General features: G+C 54.4%; 1 protein-coding gene across 2 annotated transcripts in view; it reads left to right on the forward strand.

The window, feature by feature from the left end:
* Positions 1-13,496, forward strand: part of STK10 (serine/threonine kinase 10) — a 52,529-nt gene that overhangs the window by 20,220 nt on the left and 18,813 nt on the right. The window contains exons 1-3 of one of the 2 annotated variants that reach the window (XM_055812129.1): positions 5,126-5,144; positions 10,398-10,446; positions 12,737-12,886. In XM_055812129.1, coding sequence (XP_055668104.1) covers positions 10,401-10,446; positions 12,737-12,886 — 196 coding nt within the window. In that variant the 5' untranslated portion in view covers positions 5,126-5,144; positions 10,398-10,400. Of the gene's footprint in view, positions 1-5,125; positions 5,145-10,397; positions 10,447-12,736; positions 12,887-13,496 lie in introns of those variants that run through there. The other variant, XM_055812128.1, reaches the window with a different exon arrangement.

Raw genomic sequence — 13,496 nt, forward strand, 5'->3', positions numbered from 1 at the left:
TGCTGACCCTCTCTGCATCTTGTAGCTGTTTGTTCGCTGGCTGTAGGTGTTCTTGGATTCTCGTCCCTCTGGGATGCTGACTAGCAAGTCGGGATGGTGAATACAAAGGGGTTGGATATCAGCCCTTGCCAAAAGAAACTAAATACCCTGTGTAATTCCAGCAAGGAGAAGGATGCTTTTTTTTTTTTTTTCAGTGTCAAAACCATTTGGTTAAACTAAAAGGAGTTTTGTTTTATTCTGCCAAAACTTCAGTAGGAGTGGGAATATTTCTGCTCACCTGTGGGGGGTTGGTTCAAGGAAATATTTTGTCATCTCAGAATGACTTGGATGTGAAGAGCTCATCCCCAGTCTCCTTATGATCAGCAGGGAACTCTGCATTTCAGGAGGAGTATGCAGCATTATCTGACTTTGTTCTTGATAAATTCATCTGCTCTGAAACTCTGTAAGCCTTGGGTTTCCTCACTTACTGCCCTGCATCTTCTTTCCTCCACGCATTATGGGGATAGACTTTTTTTTTTTAAATTTCAAATAATTTTCTCTGTAGGTTATTTTGTTCAGAAAAGGGGGGGGAGAAAAGGTTTATTATATTTAAAGTCTCTGAATAGTGCCCTTGTCTGTAAGGGAAAATTGGCAAGCTTGGAGCGCTCTCTTACAGAGAGCTAATTATTTCGCTTCCACCTACAGCATACTTGCCATGTCAGGCAAGCTGTTGACATTTGTGCTCCGCTGTGGCAGCAAAGAGGCTTCTGGTGGCTTCTGTATTGTTTTATGGCTTCTCCCGTGTGTGCTGAGGGCTGGCTGCAGTTGGAGGGGAGCACAGAGCTGGTGGCTTTTCCAGGCGCTGGTGATTCCTGAGTGTTCATCCCTTCTTGTGTTGGTGGCACGCTGGCCTCGTGGGGCTCTAGAAATGAGGTTGGGAAGGACGTTGTGTGTCCTCAGTGTGTGGTAGGCTGCTGTAGTGTCTTGCCCTGTCTTCAGCCCTCAGCAAATAGCTGGAGCAGCTCAGACTTGCTCTGAATTGGCCCATCAGGCTTAGGAGCAACGCTAGAGTCATCTGTTCCCCGTTTTCTTCCAGCCCTTTGGCATGCGTTGGGTGAAAAGTGTTGGGCAGGAGGGTGGTGGGGAAAGTGCCAAGTTAAGTGGGTGTAGGAATGTGATCCACCTCCTCCCTCTGTTCCATAACGTGAACTTAATCCTTGGACTTCAGTCGGAGCAGGGCAGGCTGGCTGAGATAATGGGGAGACTTGACACACTTTGCAAACAAATCTTCACCAGCCAGCATGGCCCTTGGTTTCAAAGGAGAGAATAGAGCTGACCAAATGGTATTTAAAAACCAAGGTGGTGCTCCCCAAAACCAGCCCCTGTGCTATGGGGGGAAGGGGAGCTGCTGCTGGGAGGGCTGATGCACTGTTGCTTGTCCTGCCTCCCCTTGCAGCTGGCTGGACAGCATAGTTTTGCAGTTAACCAGCAGAACTTGGGTTCATATGTCAAACAGAGGAGTAAAGGACATGCCCCTTGACCTTACTAAATGTGGTTTCTGTGCCTAAATATATCACTGTGTTCTTTCCATCAGCAAGGAATGGCTCTCTCCGCTGGGGTTTGTGTCACTTGGAAGCTGAAGCCCCTTTCTCAGTTGTTGGAGATGAAAATGTGTCCAAAGCTTTTCCTAGATCCATGGGGATGGGTTCAGCCCATCAGCCCAGGAGACATGATGGGCTTGGAAGGACAGGGGGTGGAGCTGAGTGGGGTGGCGCTTCACCCCCTGCTCAGGTGTTTGGAGGTGGAAGCCCCAGCAGATTAGCAGGGCTGGGTACGAGCTGTTCATGGGGAGGGTGCTTGGCTTCCCTACGTGTCTGGGCCATAGCTGGGCTGTGGAGGTGGTGCTGGCATCTTGGGGTACATGTGGAGGTTGCCATCTGCGGCCCAGGTGGCCGCTCTGCATGCGGGACTGGGCTTTGCCTGTGTGCCTCTGGCACAGAGCAGTCTCAGGATTGAGCTTGAGGTCTGGATCCATCGTTGATGTGGGCAGCTTTCGGGCAAATGGCCATTTATGTTCTTTGTGCTACACTTTCTCTTTGCTGCAGCCAGTTTGCTGGCCAGGGCTGTCCCCTCCACTGGTCTTGTGCAGATTTTGGCCACTGCTCCAGATGCTCCTGACCTTGTCCGAGTCCTCAGTGCTACAGTAACATGCAAAGGTTGAGAACAGGGATAGCTGTTGCCTCTATCCTTTATTTTGTGCGGCACATATATTGTTGGGCTGAGCAGGCGCGTGGGGTGGCCACTAGCAGACTCTGATAGTGAGGAATTGGGGGGGAATGGCAGCATTCAGTAGCTTGTGAACAGCTGTTGTGGGTAGCGGGGCAGGCTCTTCTGGAATCAGGACTGAGGGCTGTAGGAAGATGCTTTCCTGGACTTGCTCTGTCTCCTCTGAGTCAAGACCAAAAGCCCTAGAGACTGTCTGAGCTGTCTGCCACCCACCGCTCCTGCAGGGCTCCGGAGGGAGCCTGCCTCACCCACCGGGCATGATCCAGATGCTGGGAGGCGAGACCTGCCTTGCCATGACTCCATACCCTGTCACGGATGGGGAGGTCTAGACTGTTTCCTCCCACCTCTCCTGCCTTCCCCCGCGCCGCCTGCAATACCAGGGACGTCATCCTGGGCTGTGGGTGCCATGGTGCCAGCGTGGGCTGTGTGAGGGCCTTCCAGGAACCCCCGTCCTGCCCTGGGCTCAGTGCACTGAAGGGAGATTTGCCCTCCCCCCTGAAGCCAGGAAATGTTTTGGGTGGGTTGGCACGGTGCAGAGAGGGGTGCTTATCCCAGGGTGGGCTCCTCCTGCGCTGCCAGGGAGGTGGTGCAAGGTCACGGGTGCTGCCAGCACTGTGTCGCCTGCCTGCGTGCTTGCTCTGCAGGCGTAGAGGATGGGGAGGAAGGCACCGCAGGCTGTGGCTCCCGTTCTGGCAGCAGAAGGGCGGCACTGTGTCTCGTGGCCAAAGCCTTCGCCCTTGGCAGCCGTGGTACAGGGGGCTCAGCGAGCCGCCCCTGTGGGGCTGGGGGCTCTGCGGGGGGGGGGGGGGGGGGGGGGAGGGGGCAAGCTACCGTGTCCCACTGGAGGGGCAGCAGCACGGGCTGGCGGGGAGAGGGGAAGGGCTCTGCAGCCACAAAGGCAGTGGCTGTTACTCAACAGGCGGTCTGTTGAAATTCAGGCAATGGTACATGCCTTGTGGTTTTCACCCAAGGTGATGCCTCGGAGTGCTGCCTCAGCTGCCTTCTCGCCTCCCAGCCACCAGTTTCGCTGCGGTGGGAGGAGGATCCAGACTTCCCCTTTGGGCAATCTCCTTATAGAAAAGTAGGGCCTGCTCTCTTACTGTAGCTCAAAAAGCAGCTTTGTAAAATTCACTGTAAGGGGGTTTCTTTCCCCCTTTCCCTCCTGCACCCCGGCATGAGTGTGGTCCTCTCACTGGGGCTTGTTGTGGGGCTGAGCAGGCTGGTGGCTCGGCATGGGGTGGCTTCAGAAGTGGTGTCCATCACCTGCATGGGCTTCGGCTGGCAGCATCACCGATTCAGCAGATCGGCCCAGCAGGCAGGGAGACGGCAGTGGCAGGCAGCACCGGGGAGGTGCCGATACAGATCCTGGATGCATCAAGGTTTTGTAGGTGGGAGTCCCTGTTAACTGTTCTGCACCATCCTCCCCACCCCACCCTTCACACAGGGCAGCTCTTCTCTCTCTGCAGCACCAGGAGAGCCTGGAGGCAGCCGGTCCCCCCGATCACTCTGGCTCTTTCTCTTTTCTCTTTCTTTGTTGCGTTTTTGCTGAATGCAAAAGATTTCTGCCCCCCACCCTGCCCCGCTGCCTCTGAATCACAGGGCTGGTTGCAGTTTACTGCGTTTCTTCCGCTTTTTCTGTAAGCGGGTGGGCGATGGCAGGAAAGCCCTGCTCTTCCCACTGCGGTACCCACACGGGCACACCTGCCCCAGCTCCTTCCTCCTGCCTCTCCCTCCCAGGTCTGCGCACGGGGACAGCCCTGCCACCCTCCTCCCACTGTGGTTTCCCTGCAATGGCAGCTCCACGGGGAGAAGGGCAGACACCTCTGACGGTGAGCATCGCTGAGGCCAGCTGTGGCACACCCCGCTCCTTCTCCATGCCCTGCTCGAACTTGGAGAACACCAATACAGAAGTGATGGCTGCTAGTGGCAGCATCCCTCTAGGAGCTTTGTGTCAGCTCAGCATCCTGGAGAGAGGAGAGGTGGAACAGCTGACAGGGAGGCAACCTGGAGAGCACTTCCCTTCACCGGCTAGGTCTATAAATGGAGCAGAGTTTACTTTACTACATTTACTTTTCTTATCTCCCCAGTCCTGCCATGCCAATACAAGGCAGGAGAGCTGATGGCTGTGCTGGAGGGTGCTTTCTGCTGTGGGTGACAAGGACGCCTCTAAGTTGCCCCACAAATGTGGTAGAGCCACAAGGCTGTGTGTGGGTGATGGAGGCTGCTGTGGCAGCAGGATGCTGCGGGTTGCCTTCTCCCCAGCAGCAGGCAGCTGCTTAAACAAATGAAACCCTCTGCTGCAGATTAGGAGAGGAAACTGAAGTACTCTGGTTTTGAAGCCGTTTCTGGGTGAGGCAGGGTGGTTATGGGGGCAGGTGGATCTTGGGGACACAGGCAACCTCTGGTGGCTGCTGGTGCTCAGGTCTTGGCAGGATGGGAGGTGGCTGGGTGGTTACAGTGCTTAGCACGGCGTGCACCCATATAGTAATGCCCTGGGTGCTCTGAAGCAACACTGTGAGTCCAAAGCAACTGGGCTATTCAACGTGTAACTGTGAAAGCAGCAAAGTCACAGGAGGAGCTTGCGGGCACCCGCCACCTCCAGTGACTTGGGAACAACTGGGCTGGCAGCCAAGGGCTCCTCTATCCTAAGGGGACCCGGTGGCCTCCCTGCACAGCCTGCTGCACTCGTGGGAAATGCCTGGCTGCCCAGGACCGCCACCCCCCCAGATGAGCTACCCCCAACTTTCCCAGCTGATGGCTCCTTCCCTCCCCCTCTTCCCCCGCCCCCCCCCCCCCCTTTCTGGCTGGAAGAGGCATTTCTGCAGTGCTGCTTCAGAGGGAACAGTTCAGGGACCTCTGCCCTCTGACATGCCAATGGGGTGAGTAAGAGCTGGGCTGCGGGTGTGTCCCCCTCTTAATAGGGCTTCAATTGCAAACCCTGGTTCAGGGACATCAGCTGTTCCACCCTGGGCGACTTGTGCAGTGTTTAGTGAAAATACCTTGCAAGATAAGCTTTTTTAATTCTTTTTTTTTTTTTTTTTTTTTTTTAAACATTGTAGAAAGTTCTCAAACACACCCACAAGAGGCAGGACCAGTCCTGCCCAGGGTGGGAGGACTGAGCAGGCTCTCTGTCCTACCTGGGAGGACTTTGGTACCTGGGCAGAAGATGCTGCTCCTGGCTTGTCAGACCCAGAAACTGCACTGGGCGCTAATCCATCCTAGGCTGGCTTTCTGTGTTGGTGTCCCTCTGCCCTTCAGCTGGTGTAAGGTGCCGGAGGGATTCTCCTGGCACAGTGTCTGATCTACTGTCTTGAGCTGCAAAGTCATACAATGCTTTCTCCTAACGTGGTACCCACCTCGCTCAGGTACAACTTAAAGGCCTGTGTCTTTAAGAGTACTTAATTTAAGCAGTAGCTGTTTCATACATATGTATGTATATTTATTCTCCTGGGCAACCCCAGACTCATTGGACCCTGCTTCCTCTCCTCCCAGGCAGTCACTTATTACTTGAACAGTCCAGAAAAAGGCCCCAGCCCCCTCTGCATGCCCCGCTCCCACTTGGGCTGCAAAATGCTTCCAGATCTTGCTGTGCCTAAGGCAGGATTAGGATGAGCCACCGGAAAAATCAAGGTCACCAGCAAAGCCCTTTAACTTGAGTGGACTTGCTTTCAAATTTACGTTTAAATTTAATTTTGCCCATGCAAAAGTTTCTTGAAAAGGAAAGATCATGTAGCATGTGCATGCAGACCCCTTCCTTCATGCTGTTTCACTGAAGGCATAGGAGAAAAGGGCCTCTTAATTTTTTTCTGTTGGTTTGGTTATTTTTAATAACAGTGCTTGAACTGTGGTATGAAGGTTTTGAGAGGTAGTAAGAGTGGGTTCCTTTCTCTGTCTATAAACCAGGTGCCCAAATCTGTTCCTGTGCGTGCAGCTCGTGCGTCCCCATCGAGCTGCAAATGAGCCCAGCGCAGTGGCTGGGTTTCTTGGCTGCGGCATCAGAGCTGAGACCACCGGGCTCTGGCTGTGCTGGCAGGCAGGCGACAGTCCGTTGCCTTGCTCAGTGATGGGACCTAGCGGCAGATTTCGCATGTGCCTGCAAGGTGTGGTTGCAGTGGCCCGTGGATTAAAAACTGAAGTGCAATAGTGTGTAATCCCTGGGATTTTGAACAGGTTTGAGGTGACAGCAGGAGGGAGCAGGGAGCGCTCCCGTTGCTGCAGCGTGTCCCCGCTGGCAGCCCAGTGCAGCAGAGGGGCTGGGCAGCCTTTGGCGAGGAAGTCCCTGGATTTCTTGTGTGGAGGAAATCATTATAAACAGGATGTTTGCTCCAGCCCCGTCCCAGGCTGTTTGCTGCAGAACCTGCAGCAGGCTCTCGGGCTCCCCTTGCCCAGACCCCAAGTAGGAGGAGGGGGAGGTGTGGGTGATCCCCCTGACTCTAATTAGTGCGAAGGAGCTGCTTTTAGGATATCAACACGGGGGCAGAGACCCCCACGGGTCTCATGTCTCTGGTTCTCAAGACCACCGAAGCTTTTTCAGGACTGGGGTTGTGAAATCTCTGTTGAGCCGTGCCGCTGTGGCTCCGCGGTGAGCCCTGCACAGGGTCCCAGGTGCTGGGAGTGACTGAGCACCACGCAAGCAGCAGCCCAGTGTGGCGTTGGGAGGCGAAGGGCAGCACTGAGAAGGGCACTGTCACTACAGCTGTTGCTCCAGCTGTGGCTTGGGGACACCTCAGTAAAGGAGTAGTCAGCCAATATATCAAAGCATGTGGAAACAGTCCTTGGTAAAGAGTTAAACCCTTTGCAACCCTTGCGTAAAGCACCAGCCTCCTGGCTGCACAGGCTCTTGTCAACAGCTCTCTTCTAGGACCCTCCCAACTCGTCCCTCCTTGGGGTGTCAGTGACCACCTGACTGTCCCCCTCCCCGTTGTGACTCTGGGGATGGTACCCGCACAGCCTCCGCTCTCTGCGAGCTTCTTGCATCCCCCAGCTGGAGGATCAGAGGTGCTGCTGCCACCGGGCTGGCCTTCCTACCTGCTTCTGTGGTGAAATGTTTTTCAGCTGGCCCTGCTCCTGGTAGGAAGTGTGCGTTAGTGTATGAGCTATGGTATGGGATTGCCGGTTGCATTTGTTTAAATCAGCTTTTCTGGGCTGAAATGAGCGCATTAGGTTTTTGGATGTTCAGACAATCTGGCCACACCCAGGATTATTCTTTGGCATCTCTGCCCTTGTTGAAAATGCATATTTTTAAGTTTTCCATATTTCCCATATTCCCAGCGCTTGGCTTGCAGCCTGCTGTGCCTGCATAAACATACACAGTCATGCTGGTTCAGATGGACTGATTTCCCTAATTTTCTCATTGCTAGGCTGAACCCAGATGAAACTGTGAGATGAAACGCATCCCACACGAATCCAGTTCCAGAGTAGGGTGTGTTGTGCTTGGCCCTTCCCCATTTAAAAGCTTGACGTGTCTGACCAGAGCACATTTTTACTGTGCCAGCCGTGCCCCTGGTAGGAAACCTCAGCACAGCATCTGCCCCAGGGGGACCACACTGGGTTCCCGGGGACCCTGCTGACCAAGACTGGCTGTCACCCAGCTGGCTGCCCTCTGTGTGTCTCACCCCTCAAAATTACAATCACGTTTCTCAGTCTGGAGGCTGTGTAAGCGGAGCTGTGTGAGATGCCAGGGGACTTCATTTAGTAGGGACACACAAAGCAGCAGAAGCTGTAAAGCTGCTTGCTGAGCATCAGCAATAAAAGCACCAGAGTCATCTGGATGGCACAGGCCACATAAGCAGCTGATTTGGGCAGGGTTGCTTGAAGATTTCGGACTGTTTAAAATCAAGAGTTGAGCCTGGTAGCATTGACAAGCTTCTCATCCAGGCCTTCCTTACTGACTGAATGTAAGGCAGGCTGTTTCTTGAAACCTGGAGACCACCCTTTTTGGGCAGGTGACTTCCTGAGGTGCCTGGATTGGCAGGAGCAGGAAAGGATTGCCCATGTGAGATGAATGAAACCTTGGACTGTGATTCAGTGATGAGGTAGCATCACTTGTAGGGGCAAGTTTTCTGCCAGCTGGATCAGCGCAAAGCTGTGATGCTCAGACTTAGGTGGGATCAGGTCTGCACTGTCTTTCTGCAGCCGCTGCAAGCCCTGCCCTGTGGGCTCGGGTGATGCAGCCAGCGGTCACTCACTTGGCTGGTCTAGGCTAGTGGCAGGTTGGATGGCCTGGCAGATGGCAAGTCCCGCTGGTGGGATCGTGGTATCACTGTGTGGAGGTACTGTCACCAGGCTGGCTGTGCCAGCAGAGCCCCACGCATCCCCGCAGCCTCCCAGGGCAAGGGAAAACCCTTGCCCTCCCAGCTGGCAGGTTGGCATTGGTGTGGGGCTCTTTTGGGGTTTGCTTCTGGCACTTTGGGCTCTGAGGAGACCAGGAAGGGCTGGTGTCCACTAGTGGTGTTAGTCTGCTCTGATGAACGTGATGAGGAACACTATAAAAACAATTGGTAGAAATGAGCCTCCTAGAGCTGCATTGGGGTGATGATGGAGCATGGGGGTCCAAGGGAGATCTCTGTGCCTGGGGAGACCATAGCAGGAGGCAATTCTTGCCTTGCAACTTTGTCGTGGAGCTGCTGATGTTCTGGTTCAGGGTATAACCTCAAGCTAGAAAAAAACATGTTGATGTGGCCCATTTGTGCAAGGGCTTTGCGGGCCCGCTGGCTTCCTCCCTGCCGGGCTCCTGCTCCGCTCTGAATCGGCACAGATTTGTTCTCCTGGTTGGCAAATGGTTCAAATGTTTTCCCAAATGCTTTTCTCCATCTGCCTGCTTCACATGCTTCACCAGCCCTAGCCTCTGGTTATTCTTCTCCGCTTCCTCCAGCAGTGCCGGTGCCATGCTGCCCAGCCTGCCTGGGTTTCTTTTCTCAGCATTGTCTCCCCTCTGACTCTTGGACCTGGGCCGGTTCTCGCAGAGCAATTCAAGGTTTGCTCTGTCCCAGCACCTGATACTGCTCCCCCTTCTCCTCCAAAACAAAGCAGTTGTGTCTTCCACCACAGCCCAGGTCAATAATAGCATTTCCCTTCTCCACTTGTACAAACTGCAGGACAAAAGGGTGGGATGTGGCTCACCTGGAGCTCCAGGGTTAGACCATGGGAAGGAGGGAGCTTGAACCTTCTTCCTTCGGCCCTTGGTCCAGTGCTTAGAGCGCCGCTGGATAACCTGACCTCCACTTGAAGGGCTTAGAGAGCTGTGCTGGGAAATGCTGCCTTGGGTTTGTTTGGTCGTTGTCCTCAAGATAAACTCTGCCGTTCACCTCTCCGATATGTTGCCCCATGTCGTGTCAACAAGAAGAACTTGTTGGGGAGGTGAAGCATCCCTTCTCCCTTGTAACCTCTGGCTGCTTGAAATTTTAATCTGTGCAGCCTGGTCCGCCCCGAAGGAACGGGAACCAGGGGCTGGCACTGAGCCCCACCTGGGAACAGCTCTGGCTGAGTTTGTGCAGAGGTGAGGGGGAGGAGGACCTGCATCCCTGGGGTGCTGGGGAAGGGCCCACCCGGTGGGTGCCCCCGACCCTGGGGTGGAACAGCAGCGGCCAGGCAGGCAGGTGTTGGGGACTGGCAGGAGTCTGATGCTGTTTCTCTCCCAGGGATGTGCATGATCTGGTGAATGTGCTCAACCTCTTCATTGACATAGTTTCTCCTCAAATTGCTCAAAATCAAGAGAGCAACGAACTACTGAGCAAGGGACGGAGGGGGGGATAAAAAAAATTAAAGACCCAACAGCCCTCCCCAGCTCTCATTTGCCAAAGAAAATCTTGCCTGATTTCTCCCAGCCACGTCAGCTTCCAGCTATGACAACTATCTCATCCTGTTGGCAAGGCTGCTCTCTGGAGCAGCCCTCGCTCCAAAACGCAATACAAAGAGATGTAAACAGAGAGGAAGCTGAAGCTGGCTGCTCGGGGTGGGTGTCCAGGTACGGGCTCCAGGCACGACTGCTGGGGGTGTCACGGTGATGGGGATGATCCCTCTGAGATGGCTGAAGCAAAACCCAATGCTTTTGTCTCCTCTTTCCTACCTGGTGGGCTTTGCTCGGTAAGATGTGGACCTGACACTTAATTTTTCTCTCTTTGTTTCCTCAGATCATGATCGAGTTCTGCCCGGGTGGGGCGGTGGATGCCACCATGCTGGGTGAGTGCAGCGCGTGGTGCCGGGCTCTTCTCCGTGCTCAGGGAGATGCCTACAAGGTGTTTCCAGCCTTCTGGCATGCTTTCAGGGGCAACATTTGGACAGACAGCAAATGTGGGTGCCCCAGCTTCTCCAGCTACCTTTCTCTCCCATGACTTTGCCTATTTTCATACTCGGAGCAGAAGGTGTGGCAGCCCTGGGGCATTTCTTGAGCTACTTTGATGTCCTTTTGTGATTTAAATGCTGCTGGGATCAGCAGATCACAAGGCATGGGGAGAAGGGAGAGTCCGACTGGAAGGGAAAGATGGCTTTAAATATTTATCTGCTGGAGGCACCGGGTGCTTGGGATCCTGTTCCCACAGCTTCCCGGGAAGCGCAGCAGGGCCAAGAGATTTAATCTGGGTGCCTGTCGTGATGAATCTCCCAGGATCTTCTTGCTGACTTCTCCGTATGGTATCGGTCATCTGGTGAAGCGGCAGAGTGTCCAAATAAACTGCAGTTTGCAGTAATTCCAGGAATCTTCCCGTTTTTTAACTCCTCCCTTCCACATAGAGCTGCTGGGAGACTGGGAGTGTGTGGGTGTTCCCCAAAACAGCCCTGGCTGGTGCCGCAGCCCCTCTGTGCCAGGGCTGTACAGACGTGGTGGAGGGTGATGTCCCCTCTGCATGGCAAATGTGGCACTCTTGCCTGGAGCCCCTGGGACAGAGCCACATCTCCCCGAGGGTTACTCCCTTTCAGCTCTGCTATTTCCAAAGGCCTTGCTTTCTTTCGATTGCCAGGAAAAGCGTGGACCCAAAATTTGTCATCTTTGATTCAGCCCCTAAAACCTGTGCTTGCTTTAGGGAACTTCTTTAAAGCAGGTCCAAATCACTGCATGCAAAAGTACCTGTTCTGAAGTGCTGGAGGAAAATATGTCTTCCCCCTGGAAAACCTCAATAGGGGTGTACTGTCTCTTGGGACACAAAAATCCCCCTGAGTGTTCATGGAGCTGTATCCATGGTAGTTGGGTCTCTGGAGGTCCTGGGAAGGGGGAGCATAGGGAACCGTGAGCAAGTGGTCTGGCTGTAGTGCCATCACCCCGCCAAATGAGGGGCAGGACACGCTGTGAGCCAGAGCTGAGGGATGCTCCCAGCGTTAGTAAATTCAGAGCTGCCAGACGCTGCCTGTTCCACCTCCTCATCCCCACCAGCAATTGGCATTTGCCTTTGAAATCTGTTGTTCAAAACCTGTGGCTTGCTACACCTCACTTCTGCCAGACACTCCAGGGAGAGTGGAAATCATCAGCTTCCTCCAGAGCGAGGGAGATCATGGTGAGGAAGAGCAAAGAGGCTGACCCAGCATCCCCCAGCCTGTGGTTAAGATCCTTGCTCTGAAGGAGCGTCTGTCCCAGTTGCTGGGGTCCATCCATCAGCTCCCATCCTGGCTGTGCTGAGGAGGGATCTGCATTGCAAAGGGCTCGTGGAAGGGGGAGGGAAGCTCCTGCGATGCCAACCATCTGCAAGTTTGATGGTTTGCAGAGCTGTCGCCTTGGGAAGCGGTCTTGGATGGTGAAGATGGCCGGGCAGAGCTTAGTAGGGAGGTCATGTCAACCGGCCACGTGTCCCCACAGGTTTCAGAAATAGAGACAGACAGCAGGGTATGAACTGGTGTGCTGGTTCCTGATGCTACCTGAAAAACCAGCTCAGAGCAGTGGGTAGGGATAGCGCTGGTGAGCTTTTCATTGCTTGTTCCTTTGGGAAGGAGCATGTTCCTCATGATGTATGGGGGTGTGCTGCACCTCTGCAGCAGGAGTAGCTCCCTGGGGGATAAGAGCATGGCTGCATACGGAGCTGCCAAGTGTTCATGCCTGCGTTTGACCCTGCTGCTGCCTGCAGCCAAGTTCAGCTAACCTCCTCTCTGTAGCATCGTCCCCATGTTGAGCAAGACCCAGCTTGTCTGCAGGGACCTGTTTCCCAAATCAGCAGGGAACTTGCAGTTAGATCCCCGTCACAGGCATGCCTGGCTCCCCGTCCTCGTCCTCCTCATCCACTCACTATTCCTGGGCCAGATGCCTCAGCCATGCATCCCCAGGAGGGAGCTATAAACCAGCAGCCGCAAGCAGGCAGGCATTGCACTGAGAGCTGACTTAGGGAATACATTACCCTAACAAGCTGATTTGCATTGGTCTCCTGCTGCTTTGACACATGGGCAGTGATTTTTAAATGGTCTGCTGGGTAGCCCATGCCTTCCTGCTGCTCAGGTGGAGCATCGCTTGGATCTCTGTCCTGTTTAACTGCTCTCTCCCTCCCTGCAGAGCTGGACCGGGGCCTGACTGAACCTCAGATTCAGGTGATTTGCCGCCAGATGTTGGAAGCCCTCCATTACCTGCACAGCAAAAAGATCATCCACCGTGACCTGAAGGCAGGCAACGTGCTTCTCACCCAGGATGGGGACATCAAGCTCGGTGAGCCACCGGCACATGGGACAGGGGCTTGCTCAGCCAGGCCTGTTGGGAGAGCAGTCGTGAGCCATGGTGCTGCTTGGGACCGTTCCATGGTGCACTAATGACAGCCACGTGCTGCTGGGAGCTGTGTTGGAGTGTTGGCTATGCCCGAGCACCGGGGGGCACTGAGGGATGCTCTCTGCCCACCTGCGGGACATCAGCTGCTTGTCTGCTGGCTGATGAGCTCCGGCAGGACAAGGTGGGGGAAAACTTGTGTATTGTTTCCTGGGCGGCCGAGTCTGCCATTGAGCCATGTGCTGCGTTTAGCACCCTGCCAGGCACTGAGACTCCCCCAGCCACAGCTGGGCTCAGGCACTTCGTAGACTTCTTTTTCATGAATCTGTTTAATCCCTCTTTGAACTTGGTTTTTTTTTTTAATGCTTTTTGTCCTGCTGAGCATCCTGTGCAGGGTGCCAGTTGGCAGGTCTGGGAGCTGGAAGAATTTGTCTTATCTCCAGAGCAGGTCTGGTGGTGACAGGGCAAGTTTTGCCAAAGGGGTTCTTTGCCAGCTTGCTATGGGCTTGAGTGGAATTGTCATTAGCTACCTGCTGGGGGATGAGAAGGTAGCTTT

This window comes from Falco peregrinus, chromosome 8, assembly GCF_023634155.1.
Source record: "Falco peregrinus isolate bFalPer1 chromosome 8, bFalPer1.pri, whole genome shotgun sequence".
In the NCBI taxonomy this organism is placed as follows: Eukaryota; Metazoa; Chordata; class Aves; order Falconiformes; family Falconidae; genus Falco; species Falco peregrinus.